The 14,087-nt window shown below is 36.8% G+C and overlaps 1 protein-coding gene across 11 annotated transcripts in view; it reads right to left on the minus strand.

The window, feature by feature from the left end:
• The window catches only part of LOC128872399 (myosin heavy chain, muscle), a 73,059-nt gene that overhangs the window by 5,943 nt on the left and 53,029 nt on the right, over window positions 1-14,087 (minus strand). For all 11 annotated transcript variants that reach the window (XM_054115042.1, XM_054115038.1, XM_054115041.1 and 8 more), the window contains 6 exons: window positions 7,775-8,148; window positions 6,957-7,185; window positions 6,586-6,869; window positions 3,888-3,966; window positions 2,027-2,756; window positions 1,076-1,437 (listed from right to left, as the gene is read on the minus strand). In XM_054115042.1, coding sequence (XP_053971017.1) covers window positions 1,076-1,437; window positions 2,027-2,756; window positions 3,888-3,966; window positions 6,586-6,869; window positions 6,957-7,185; window positions 7,775-8,148 — 2,058 coding nt within the window. The remainder of the gene's footprint in view (window positions 1-1,075; window positions 1,438-2,026; window positions 2,757-3,887; window positions 3,967-6,585; window positions 6,870-6,956; window positions 7,186-7,774; window positions 8,149-14,087) is intronic.

The raw sequence follows: 14,087 nt of genomic DNA on the forward strand, positions 1-14,087 counted from the left end.
GACTAGATCTGAGCATTTTTCAAATGACGTTATTTGAAATAATATTTGAGATACTATTAACATATAATGATTTAAATATTATAATATCAGGGGAACCGAAAAGTAATGTCATTTCTTTTACATTGAATTCAAACACATCCTTAATTTTCTATTTTTAATGAATTACGTAATCACCCTCGTTGTCAACAACTTTTTGCTACCTAGTGCGCAAATTTTCAATGCCAGAATGATAAATAAGTATCGAGATTCGCAGAAACGACGTTACTTTCCAGTCTAGCTAATATATTACTTCGAGTAACAAGTGATTTTATTTTATAATTATTTTAAATAATTGTGAAATTGTTCTTCCGAATGATACGAGGTGAACTGACAAGTACATGACGATTTTGAATTTTAAAACAACGAATTTCACGTTTATCGTTCAGACGTGCGAAAAAATAGACGGTCTATGTTAAATAATTATCCGATTATGTAAGATAACATTGAATCGTCTCGATTGTTCGAAGAAAGAATTTTGTTTGAAGCAAATTGCTGTAAAGATTTCTTAAAATAAACTTTTTTTTATCGCTTATTACTATTAAGAATATGCATTCATAATCTTGCATTCAATGTGAAATTATTTAACCGAAGTAATTCGTTATTTGAAATAGTTATTTAAACGAATACAGTTATTCAAATAATAGCTATCCAAATGAATTGATATTATATTCATTTTCAAACAACTATATCGAAAATAGCAGTCCACAATAAATTATCTCAAATTGTTGTATCTTACATTCATTATGATTAACCCTTTGCACTCGAGGCCTTTTTTCTAGTATTTACCAGCGACTCGAGATGCTTTCTCAGCATTCTATTGCCACGAATGCTGACCTATCGAGATTTGAGAATCGGGTCACCTTTACATCACCGACAATCATTTTATCGACACCTCGAGTTCCAAAGAAATGAAACTTAAAGGAACATTATTGCTGGTAGATTTGTTGCGTGAAACCTAATGGCGACTGAGAGTCACCTCTCGATAGCAAAGGGTTGAAATTTGTCCAGTTCTGACATAGCGCAGTTTGTAACTAACTTTGGCTTCTGCTTCGAGGGAAGCTTGCATGGAATCGAGAGCGCGTTGGTGATTCTTTCTGGTGTTTTCGAATTCCTCCTCCTTCTCTTGGATGCGGCGGTCGATTTCCTGTCGAACTTGGCTAAGTTCGAGCTGGCTACGCAGGACCTTGTTCTCTTCTTGTTCCAGAGCGGCCTCGGCTTCCTCCAGGGCGGCTTGAAGTTCATCCTTCTCAGCCTCCAGGCGCTTCCTGGCCTTCTCGATCTCGTGAATGTTGCGTCCACCTTCGCCAATTTGATCCAACAGGTCTTTCACCTCGTCGGCGAGGTTCTTGTTCTCGCGACGTACTGCTTCCAATTGTTCTTGACCTTCTTCGTATGCACCTAATTCGAACATAGGAAAACGTGTTGACTGACGCTGTGCAATCCTTATCGTCGACGATTCGTTAATTTATTACGTTTATACTTTCTTATCCGCACGTAACAAGTGAAATATGATTTTCATGATTGGGTATGTACAGTTATAATCAATGATATTCTACATATTCTTGGAAATCTCTAGAATATAGTTCAAACGACAATTACTAGTTCATATATGTAATTTGCGAAATTAACAAGAAAATACGAAAAATTGGTAGAAATATAGAAGCACAATATATATATATATATTCGCACGGTTTTAGAGATTGCCGAGAATATGTAGAATATCATTGATTATAAAAAAAAGCAGCTAATAAACTACAATTTCACGCAAAAATTTTTTGGAAAATTGACGAATGTACGAATACATTCTACACCTACTGTATGCGATTGAATGTCATTCGAAGAAGTATTCGCAAAATTATTTAAATACTGTTCCCTTTATATTACCTACAATATCAAACTTTCGTTTTTCTCCCCAGAGAACCCCAGAGAATGTATATTTTTGCTCGAGAAATGACAGCAGTTTTTCGAAGAATGATAAATATCTCACCTCTGAGCCTGAACAGTTCCGTGCTGTAGTTGCGGCATTCCTTCTGGCTGGCATCGAGTTCGGCGGCAAGATCGTCGACCTTGAGCTTCCATTCGCCAATGATCTTGTCGAAGGCTTTCTGTTTCTTCTCGGCAGCGTTGGCAACAGCTGTAGCGCGGTCGACCTCGATCTGCAAGTCCTCGACTTCCGTCGACAATCTCTGTTTCGTTTTCTCGAGAGCGATGACCTTCTGGTTGAGGGACTCGATCGTCTCCTCGGCTTCCGCCAAGCGTGCCTGCAGCTTCCTCTTAGCTTCCTCGAGCTCTTCCGCTCTCGCGACGCCCTCGGACTCGTACTTGGTGCGCCACAATTGCGCTTCCGCGTTCGCCTTGCTCAGCTGCCTCTGGAGATCCGCCTTGCCCTCTGCTTCCTCTTCGACTTGTTCCCGAATGTTGTCCAGATCGTGTTCCAGGTTGCGGAACTTGCCAAGCAGCGTGGCGCGTTCCCTCGACTCTTCGTCGGCCAATCGTTTCGTGTCCTCGAGCTGCGTCGTGAGAGAGATCTTGATCTTGGAGAGCTGGCTGACTTGGGACTCGGCTTCCTCCAGTTGGCGCAACAGGTCGCTGTTCTCGATCGACAGCTTCTTCTTGGCGGCGTCGAAGTCGTTCAGAGTGCGGTTCACTTCCTCGAGTTTGCCTTGGGTCTCGTTCAATTGGTGCTGGAGTTGTTTCACGATCTTCTCTTGGGCAGCCTGCGTTCGATAATTTCGCAAACGTTAGACGGATTCTACGAATCGATTATTTCTCCCTTGGATTTACGTTTAGGATAAGGCTTTTAGGAAGTGTTTCGAAAGATTCAACGAGTTACAGAATACAGGGTGGTCCGCGCAATTGTTTCGAGTCGTAACTCCGTTATTATTGCATTTACGAAAAAATGCCGAAGGTGAAAGATTAATGGTTCGGAGAGCACTACATCCGTAGGGCTTGAAATTTTGTTTAGATGCAGCAGTGAATATGCAATTAACAATTGCATCGTTTCTTTAAATAGAAACGCATATTTTTCTTTTACACGGATCAATTCTTCTGTTATTATTCTGTAATTTATTGAAGAAGATGCCCTAACGCTTCTCCATTACATTCTAAACATCTCTGATAACGTTTCTATTACTGTTTGTACAACTGCGTTTAAATTATCTGCATCACACAACACAAAAGTGTCGTACATATCTTGTTTCTCACTGTTAGGAAAATACATTTTCTTGTATTTAGTGAAATACAGTTACACTTGTTCAAATTCTTGACACGGTACCCTAATCATTTTTTACGTAGAACGAACAGAAGAATCGATATGTAAAAAAAATACGCATTTATATTTAAAGAAATGATACAATTGTTAATTGCATACGCACTGCTGCATCTAAAAAAAATATCAAGTCCTACAGATGTAGTGCTCTTCGAACTATTCATCTTTCTCCTTTGACACTTTTTTGTAAATGCAATAATAACGGAATTATGACTTGAAACAATTGCGTGGACTGCCCTGTATACACGAAAATGATCAAACTAAACGAAAGATCGATAGGTTGAATCTGAACGATTTTAGTTACGATTTTAGAACGATTTGTACTTTATGGAATATGTAAATTATTGCAAATGATTATCCGAAAGTAAATCCAAGTTTCAAATAGGAATGTACACACGAGGAGCAAGCTTTGCAAGCTGGACACGGTTTCCAACGGTGTGGGATATCTACGAAAACATTCACGAGTCTTATGGTGTCTTCCTCGAATTCGTTCCCCGTCTCAGCTGCGATGGCTACCTGCCGAAGCTGTTAGTTGCGTTAGTTTGCTGCATCACGAAGGATTTTTCAACGAACATCTTACCTTCTCGTTGCTCAGGTGGTCGACGCTAGCGCGCATGTCATTCAATTCGCTGAAGTATTGAACCTTATCCTTTTCAACCCTAATTTGTGTGAAAACAAATTGAGAATGGGCGATTAGTAACATGGACAAACGACATTAGAAGGAGTACATTTTGGTTACAACGAAATATACAGCGGGTGTAGAATGTATTCGTACACCGATCAATTTTCCAAAAAAGTTTTGCGTGAAATTGTAGTTTATTAACTTCTCTTTTTATAATCAACGATATTTCACATATTCTCGGAAGTCTCTATGATAGATATAGTCCAAACAACATTTACTAGTTGATAGAATTTGTGAAATTAACAAAAAAATGCGAAAAGTGGATAAAAGTATAGAAGCAATAAGTATTTGTACGATTCTTATGGCGAACCATTTACAGTAGAGTATATAACATAAACGCCATTAGTTTATGGCTCCACGCGAATTAGAAAACATCAAATTTCCAGCAAAGTACTTTTAAAAAAGGCTCTAATAGAGAAATGGAAAAAGATCCCACTTCTTATTAACTTCTAACTAATAATTTAGTTAATTTAATGATTCGAAGAGTTACGATAATTATAAAATCAAAAGGAATTTCTTTTTCTTTAATGAAGTTTTTTAAACATTAAACAGTTGTGCGAATACTTATTGCTTCAATATTTCTATCGATTAATTGTTTCTTTTTTTTTTCTTTTTGTTAATTTCGTACCTTACATAAATAGTTATTTTTTTTTTTTTTTTGGTAATCTATCTATTCTAGAGATTTCCGAGAACATGTATAATGTCATTGTTTAGAAAAAATAAGTTAATAAATTACAATTTTACATAGCTCTTTTGGAAATCGATCGGTGTACGAATACTTTCTATACTCAGTGTATTACTAGACTGTGGATTTCTATGCATTCGTAAGATATTTGAATGTATATAATATAATCTATATACTATGTGCAAGAAATTACAAAATGCACACAGTATGCAATAATATAGAGAAAAATAGCGAAGGTAAGGTATAAATTATTCGCAGAGCAAAATAAATTTCCATTTAGGTTCAATTTTTGCAGGTACGTTTGCAAAGATATTATTTTGAATAAAGATCCACAGTTTATCTATTGTATTAAGTAAACATTGTATCACAGATATCGATAGAAACCTTAAAATTAATTACAGAGAGAAAAGGGGAAATTTCCGTGCTCATATCGAAACCTTGGAAGTTGGGCAACGATACAGTTCGTAAACAAATACCAAATCACTGATTAAGAAAAATCCAGGGATCAAAGTCCCCGATTTCGTGCTATTTCTGGAAGTAGATTAAAAATACAGAACAGGACAAAAAAAAGAAAACAGACATGACGGATAATTCGACAAACACGTTTCGAATATCTAGGGTCGCGACATTCTCGTTGCTTTAATGTACCTTTTCCCTGGCAACCTGATCCGTCGTGGCACGAGAATTATTCAGCTCGGCGTGGATGTCATGTCGGCCCTTTTCGGCCCTATTGAAAACATCGCATTACATTTCTCGGTTCTTTGAAAACGTTTACCGATTCACGTAACGCGTAACTTTTTTTTCTTTCAAGTAAAATTCGTCATTCTCGAACAGAGAAATTGTTTCTTTTTTCGAATCTGATAATCTAACTCGTCCTACTTAAAATCGATTAAACAACGAGTCTTAATCAATCACAACCAACGGTAAATGTTCCTGAAATAGAAACAAGAATTCCTTTCCGTTTGTATAAATTAGAGTTGCGACTATTCGAACAATCGAACATCCGAATGTTTTACCGAAAACTCTGAATATCGATTAGGTCTTTGAAAAGACCAGTTTAATTTAATTATACCCGCGAGTCTATCATTGATATCAAACAAGACGTATTCTTTGAATATTATGATATTTTTGATAATAAAAATATTCTTTTTTTATAGTTATACCGTGAGGCGGGGGAGGTTATAAAACGCGTATCTCCGCACAAAGTAAATTTTTTTTAATTGTTCTCCTTTCATTCTTTGCGTCGAAAACTAACGAATTTAGAAAAGTTATCTGAAATACGTGAATGAGAAAATTGATGAAAAATATTTAATAAAAAAACACCCGGCGTAATTTTAAGCGTAACTTTAAGCTAGAATTACTATAAGTTATCAATTCTATGGAAATATATTAAAAATTGCCAGAGTTATGATGTTTTTAGTAAAAAATATTCTTTTCTACGCATTGCTTCCTTGCTAATTTTTTTCGCTATTTTGAAAATTAGATACAAATTTTTTACCATGATATTCTCATTATAAAAGGTTCAAACTAATATCCTGAATTTTTATGAGTCGTTCGAAACGACACTACCAACGCGGCAATCGTTTAAACGTGACTGGGAGCGGGAACACTCTGTATATACTAACGTATAAAATCCTTTTTAACCGACTACGAAAAGGTTATTGAACATAATTTAATACAAAGGAACTGGAAATTGAATACATTATTGAATATCATTTAATATAAACGAAATTAAAATTATTTCATACTTTTTAGTGCAATTTTAATGTTTTTTCCGAAGTCGGTTATAATTTCTTTTTTTCCAAAAATTATTTTATCGAAGACGCAAAGTGTTTCTAAACGGAACAGTAAATAAAGTATTAAAAAATATTACGCGACGATCGGATCGAAGTGTCACGGGCTCTGTCTTACCTGGCTTTGAGCTTGTTGAGCGTGTCGATTTGTTCTCCCATTTCAGCGACAGCATCGTTGTGTTTCTTGCGCAAGCTGGCAAGGGTGGCTTCATGCTGAATGTTTGCTTCCTCGAGATCCCTGCGAAGCTTGCTAAGTTCAGCCTCCCTCTTCTTGTTGAGTTCAATTTGGGCGGATGTCGCGCCGCCAGCTTCTTCGAGACGCTCACCGAGTTCCTCGAGTTCTCGTGCGAGATCGCTGCGTTGTTTCTCAGCTTTGACGCGAGAACCGCGCTCGGCTTCGATCTTCATAGGAAAACACGGACATTATAGCAACTCTTCCACCGATCAGGAGAACGAAAGGAACGGTTTTTCTATTTTTCGGAAACCTACCTCTTCCTCGAGCTCCTCGATACGAGCTTGCAGCTCCTTGATCTGTTTCTGTAGCTTGCCTACTAGGGATTGTTCGTCTTCGAGTTTAGCGGTCAAGGAGGAAAGTTCCTTGTCCTTGCGTTGGATGGTCTGTTCGAGTTCCTTCTTGTTCCTCTCGAGATCGGCAACGGCTTCTTGTGTGAGTTTCAAGTCACCTTCGACCTTCCTCTTAGCCTTCTCTACGTCAGCTCTACGGAAACAATACCACGCAATTGTTGAATTTACTGTTTTTCATCGTTCTACGGATCTCCATGAACAAAAACAATTACGAAATGTTCGCAACGGTAACTTTTCACTCGAATCTTTCTTTATTAAAATGATAATTAGACTGGTAGATGTTCGTGTATGTAAAATATGCAGAAATGTATCTTTTTAATGCGTCAAATTTCCAAGGCATGACGCATTTTCTTTCAAAGCGAATTCTAATTCTAATCAAATATGTGGTAACATAGTTTAATCATATTAAATCTACATTAGTAAATACTGTAAGTATCATAAACAATAATAATTATTTTCAAGGATTTTGACTACTTTCTTTCACTGAAATATTTGTATTTACTTTTGAATCTACAATTATTCACATCACTGTCAATGTGACTGTGCCTTTAAACTAAAATATGCAAATAATATGCAATATGCATAATAATATGGCGCATATAAAAATATACATTCGCATAAACATTTGCAGTCAAATATAATCCCGGATAATTAACGTTCAACTCTATCGTACCTAATAGTAAATGGTTAAACTAGCTACTGCGAAAAAGATATATACTAACCGTGATTTCTTCTCACGCTCAAGGGAATCTTCGAGTTCGTCAAGAGTATGTTCGAGTTTGATTTTAACTTTGTTCAGGTGATTGACTTTGTCTTCGGCCGCCTGGAGTTCCTCGCCAGTCTTCTGGTTAACCTCGCCTTGGTTCTTCTTCTCCTTGTTCAATTTGTTGATCAGTTCGTCTTGATGGGCGATCTCGTCGTTCAAGTTACGGATTTGATGATCTTTCGTCGCTTTGTCCTGCTCTGATTTCTGGAGATTCAGTTCGAGATCCTCGATGTCCTTTTTCAGACCCGACACCTCCTGTTCGAGTTTCTTCTTGTTTTGGAAGAGGTTGTTCCTTGTGTCTTCTTCTTCTTTGAATCTATCGTTGAGATCCTATCGTACGAAAGAAAATTAGCTAACGATCTTTCGTACACATATAATTTCATTACATACTTTTCATTATGCTGATTCGTCTGACGATAACGGTAAATGATATTTTCTTTGGGTACCTTTCGTTCGATATTTTCGTATGAAAATAGTTCGCGTTCAAAGTGCGAGGCTCTCTTTGGCTGACCGAATTAAGAATATATTATCTTACAGCTGCAATTATATCTAAAGTAAATTATCAGTGATTTTGCACGTTTCTATCCAAAGTATTTTCATTTATAAAGCGTTATACTAATTATATTGCATTCAATTAAAATCCAGCGACTAATATGACAAACACAATTTGTGGAGGTTGTAGCTGTGGAGGAGGACAGGAGGTGCCACCACAAATTAAACTGTCACGTGTGAAATTAATAATTAATACACAGCCAGTTTCACGTAAGGCTATGTTATATTAATTTTATTTTTAACTCCCAAATAACAGACATTTTAAATAATTTATGCTACTATACCAACATCTATGCAAACAACTATTCAGGTTGATGCTTTACGCGCTCTTAAACTATGTTCGTCAAAACAGAAATGTAACCCGTTATTAATTATACAATTATCATATTTTATTATCATTTATTTAAAAAATTAACCTGGCCTTAAGTAGTTGCCAGCGTATATATCGATATCATTCTCGTTTATATACTTTATATACCGTTTAGACTCCTACAAGTATTTTCTTTCTCCAATAGTTTGGTTAAAAGAACAAAAATGTATTTAACAACAAAGGGGATTAACGTTCGCTGGCATCAGTGATATTATAAACTATTTAAAACTCATGTTATTCGTGAGTTAAAAATAAAATTAGTGTAACATACTCTCTTATTCGATAACGAATGTGTATTAACTATTAACAGAGTGCGGATGGAAATACGAGGAAATCTATAATAATGTATAAAGGTACAAAAATATAATGTGCACAAATGTAAAAATATATGAAATGTCGACAATAATATTCGTGTTATACTGTTTAGAAGATAAGACATTTTCACGTCTAAGTTTCAATCCTCTGTATCGGAGAAAATACGAGTTTGCATTAACATCCGCAGTCTAACTATTAATTCTACACGTGGGAAACAATTTCACGTAAAGTCAGTCGACGTTATGGCGAAACCATCAAACGGTCCGTCAAACCATCAATAGTAGCTGGTTCCTAGTGTAATTGCGATGATCGCACTGGTATACTCGTGCCAGAAATGATGTAATTATACCGCTACTACTCGATGTTCGAAAACTATCACATTACAGCCAAGATTTAGTTTAATTCCTGCATCACGGTAGAGACAGTACGGTTTTCCAAGGTTTGGCAATTTACAGCACAATTTATTTACCTCCTATTTAACGTCTCCGAACACAAGTCCAATGAATTCGACTCACAGACGACTACCTGAGAACGTACCTGACAGAATCGTATCACTGATTCATACTCGCGAGAAGATTCACCAGTCGCGTTCGAGTAATCGGATGTACTTTATCTAGCTTACCCAACAGAAATAGGCACAGCGCTTAACTTTCACCGGAAGTAGCCTACTTAGTCCAGATATTAATATCCGGACTGGGAAATATTTCACTACGACGATGTAAATGAAACAAGAAAACGTAAATAAGCGGAATATTTTGGCAAGCTCGTGTCGAGGCGATGCGTGGGTGTTATGTCACGCGGTACAAGAGGATGGCTGATTGGCATGGAAGCATCTTCCATCCAAGGACGTTGAGAACGTCGAGGAACAACCACAGAAAACTATGATACGAATTGGAAAAATAGTAGAGTCGACATTCGGTGTTACTAAATACATATTATTTCTTATAGACTTTATCACCGAGTGGATCTAGAAATATTAGAATACAAAAAAAGATAAATCCTTGGCTAATTGCAGTTGGATGAGTTTACTATTGCGCATCGTTGCGATATCGTGTATTTATATGTATTATTTATTAATAACTCTTTACTAATACAGTGATTCATAGGCCGCTGGTGAAAAGTGGACATTTTTTTTTTCTCCAACTGCATTTCTATTTCTCATTCCTCTTTTTATTCACTGCTATATAAATAATATATAAGAATTATAATATTATGTTCACATGTATAGTATTTGCTATTCCTGCACATATATATATATATTCAGTAGCCAAATACATAATTATTAAAAAACGAATTTTATTTTAATAAACGCTTCAGCTATATTTGTTATTAATAAAAAATAAGTTAATTAATAAAATACGTGTTATTAAAAATTGTAGTCCACATCCTATACTTCATAATTCTTATATATTATTTATATAGCAGTGAGTAAAAATTTCTCCTACGTCCCCTAGACCCAGGCTTATAACGGGTACTCGACTGTATTAAACTACAAATTTGATACATTTGTGATACAAACGAATATAACAGATAGATTCTAAAACAAAATATCGATATTGTTGTATTAATTAATAGAGTATAGTCTACACGCATTATGAATATTTTTATGTTCTTCATACGAGTTCACCGTGAATGCATAAAATCCGCAGTCTACTAATTATTCTATTTTTAACCGACTTCTCTCGTCTACTTCCAGAACTCAGGATTTCGCCAGTGTCGATTAAGTGGAACGCGAACGATAAAAATACACGCATGCAAGGATTCTTTCGCAGTAATGATTTCATCTTAACAAAAGATGAAAGAACGAACCCGACGAAGAACGTACGATCGGCTCAAAGACCCGCGGCGGTGGGTTAAGTAGATGTACTTTAATCGATTCGAAACGAGGAGGATCTCTCGAACGAAGACGAGCGGTCAAGAAGTTTCGCGATGACGCATATAAGTGTACCGACGTATAAATACATCTTACACCTGTTACCTCCTTCGTTTTCTCGACTGTTCCAGCACGTAACCACGCCCACTTTTAATAACCTGGAATCTGGGATCGACGGTAGCTAAATTTGGCCGGCGCAACGTAGGGGAGAGCTGTTCAATGTTCTCTCTCCTCGACAAGCCGTTAAGCCAACTTAAACAATTTCTTTTTTCTGTTATTCTACTTCTTTCCGCCGCTTCTAGTACAGCCCAATTTCCAAACTAACTTCCTGCACTCGCGAATCATCGGTTCAGCTGACTCACGATAAAACTTGAGAATCATTGGCCGAGGCTTTTCACCCAGCAAAAGCTTAGTTCGTTAACACGTTGATCACCGCGTTTATGGCTGACAGGGCTTTTTGCTAAAATTATAAGTCTGGATAGGACTCGCGAACTTTTGCCAGGTTGGAAAAACGAACTATTAATGCTAGATTATACACCGCGAAAAATAATTATAGCACCACCTATATTTTTAAACGTTTTGGACATTTTAGTCGGTATGAAAGAAAATATTAGGGAGACCAGAACGTAATGTCGTTTACGCGAACGACAATACTTGTTTATCATTTATCAGCTCGCTGGGTATCAGGTATCGAAAATTTGTACGGTAAATCGCGAGAGATTGTTGACAACGAGAACGATTACATGATTGATTAAAAATAAAAACATGTCATAAAATTTGTTTCGAATTTAATGTAAAAGAAACGACATTACTTTCTGGTCCCCCTAATAAATTGTAAATGTTCCATAAAAATGGAAAGTAACTTCAAATGTATTTACATAAAATTCATTATTTATCGTATCTTTTCAGCTCATATATTCATCTTTTTTTCATCCATACCCAAATGTCCGAAATATTTAAAAATATCAGTTGCGGTATAATTATTCAAGTTTCACCCCTTTAGAAATTTCCACGAGTGTTAATCCGACAGTTAACGTGTTAACAGGGGCAGACGGTGGAGCAGCGTGTAATTTAGCCGACTATCACCGTGTTCGAATCCCGGCCGTCCAACCCCAATTTTTCAAGGTTTGGCTAAAATATAAATTATCGAAAGTCCCGTGGCTTATTTAACTGTAAGAAAACATATAATATTATAAATGTAAAGAGATATTATATATATATATAACAAATAGCAAAGAAATAGTAAAAAAGAAAATGGTTTCTCTGTAAAGTTTACAAATTTACAAATTACAAAATGGAATATTGAACAACGTAAATTTGGATAGAATTAGGAAATAATTTAACTAGACTGCAAAAATAAATTCTACTATTAATCCTAGATTCCATACTTTTCAATGATATATTGTAGAATGAAAGTTTTAGCCTCTTCGAAATTTCCACGAGCGTTAATCTGGCAAATTCACAGATTGCGTCACGATGGTATACAAAGTTTACAAATTCGCTAATTTCATTAGTCGTTATTCTTGCGATATTTGCCACGCTTTCTTTTCTTTGTTCTCGCGTCTAATCATCGAACAGGTACGACCGTATAATTTCGCTTGATTTGATACATCGCTCGTTTCCAGTAATTCTCGGCTCGTAATTCAGATACGGCAGAAATAGTCGCGATGGTCGTGCGATACGAGCCATTTCCTGTCGGCGCAAAGAGGTCTCGAAAGACGCACGAAGCGATCCTAAATTCAATCTCGAAACGAGCCCGCGACAGTCTAACTGGTGTCAACGGAAAATATGTGCTCGTCGCCGGTTTAAAAGTCACCCGTTAAAAATAGTCTGGAATTCTGGAACGAGTCTCCTTCGCCGCGGAATTCTTTTTCTTTCCGTATTACACCGGGGCCATAAATTCTCGGCGATGTAACCGAACTCCCCATTTTCGAGCGCCACTTTCGTTCAAACTCCGCCGTTGGAATAGCGAGTATCCGTAGTTAGAATATACTTCTGTCAAAAAGTGACAGTTGGGAGAGAGCCGTGAATGTTACATCGGTATTATACATCTTGCTAACTTTCGTACACGCGGTGGTATTCAAAGGATAGTCTTTTTCACAAAAAGTTCGTTCGTTTCAGTCTGTTTTTACATATCTTTCAATATCGTCGTCGATATGCCAAGTTACTCATTGACGACATAATATTTTGTCCAGTGGAGTAAAGTTAGTCAAACTGCAAACATTCCACTTTCTCCGAAATCTTTATCACCGTACTTTCCTAGAAAATTTTCACTTTATCCTTTTGTCCTCTACGGATCAAAATAATTTATTGTATTCTAACACGTTCACGCTTCCGTGTACTATTGGTGGCTCACATTTATTAGGTTGTCCAGAAAGTTCATGCCAATTTTTAAGAAAAAGGCACATTTCAAAGGTTCAAAGGCACATTTGAATTGTAATATTATATTTATTGAATTACATAGGTACCATTTTGTTCCACAACCTTTCTACCTTTTAAGGGGTGTACATATATGTATATGTTATTTGTTTTCAACCATTTCGACACATTCAAACCTGCACCACCTATCAGAAATCGGCATGGACTTTCTGGACAACACAATACATGTCCCATCGGACGGCGTGTACCATTGGTGGCTCACGCTCGCGTGTCCATCAGACGGCGTGTACCACTGCGCCGCCCCATAAGAAGGAAACACAAATAGCAGCGCCGGCGTGAACATGTCAAGCATCGATCGACACGGTCCTGCCATTCGACTATACACAGCGCAGTCAACAACCCTCGTGTTACTATATGCTTTGGTTAATTTCATCTTATCTTGCCTCTGTGTCGCAACGCATACTTATTTTTACTTCGTCGCGTTACTCTTTTACTCAATGCTTCATTTATTTTTGTATACCATCCCGATGCAACAAAAGTGTTCGATACCACGTGAAAATAATAATATATACATACTATCATTGTGTAAAGAAACGATCGTTGATGAGAGAGAAACTTCGTCGTCGACGAAGATTCGTACGACTCGTTTCGAGTTTCAGGGAGGAGAAACAAGAAGACTCGTAGTCGAGCGAAAGAAATCGCTGGAACAGAAGCAACAGCACCGTCGTAATTTTAGAACTAATCCAGGAAATCGACCAATAATTACGGAGATAGAGCCGA

This window comes from Hylaeus volcanicus, chromosome 2 (assembly GCF_026283585.1).
Source record: "Hylaeus volcanicus isolate JK05 chromosome 2, UHH_iyHylVolc1.0_haploid, whole genome shotgun sequence".
In the NCBI taxonomy this organism is placed as follows: domain Eukaryota; kingdom Metazoa; phylum Arthropoda; class Insecta; order Hymenoptera; family Colletidae; genus Hylaeus; species Hylaeus volcanicus.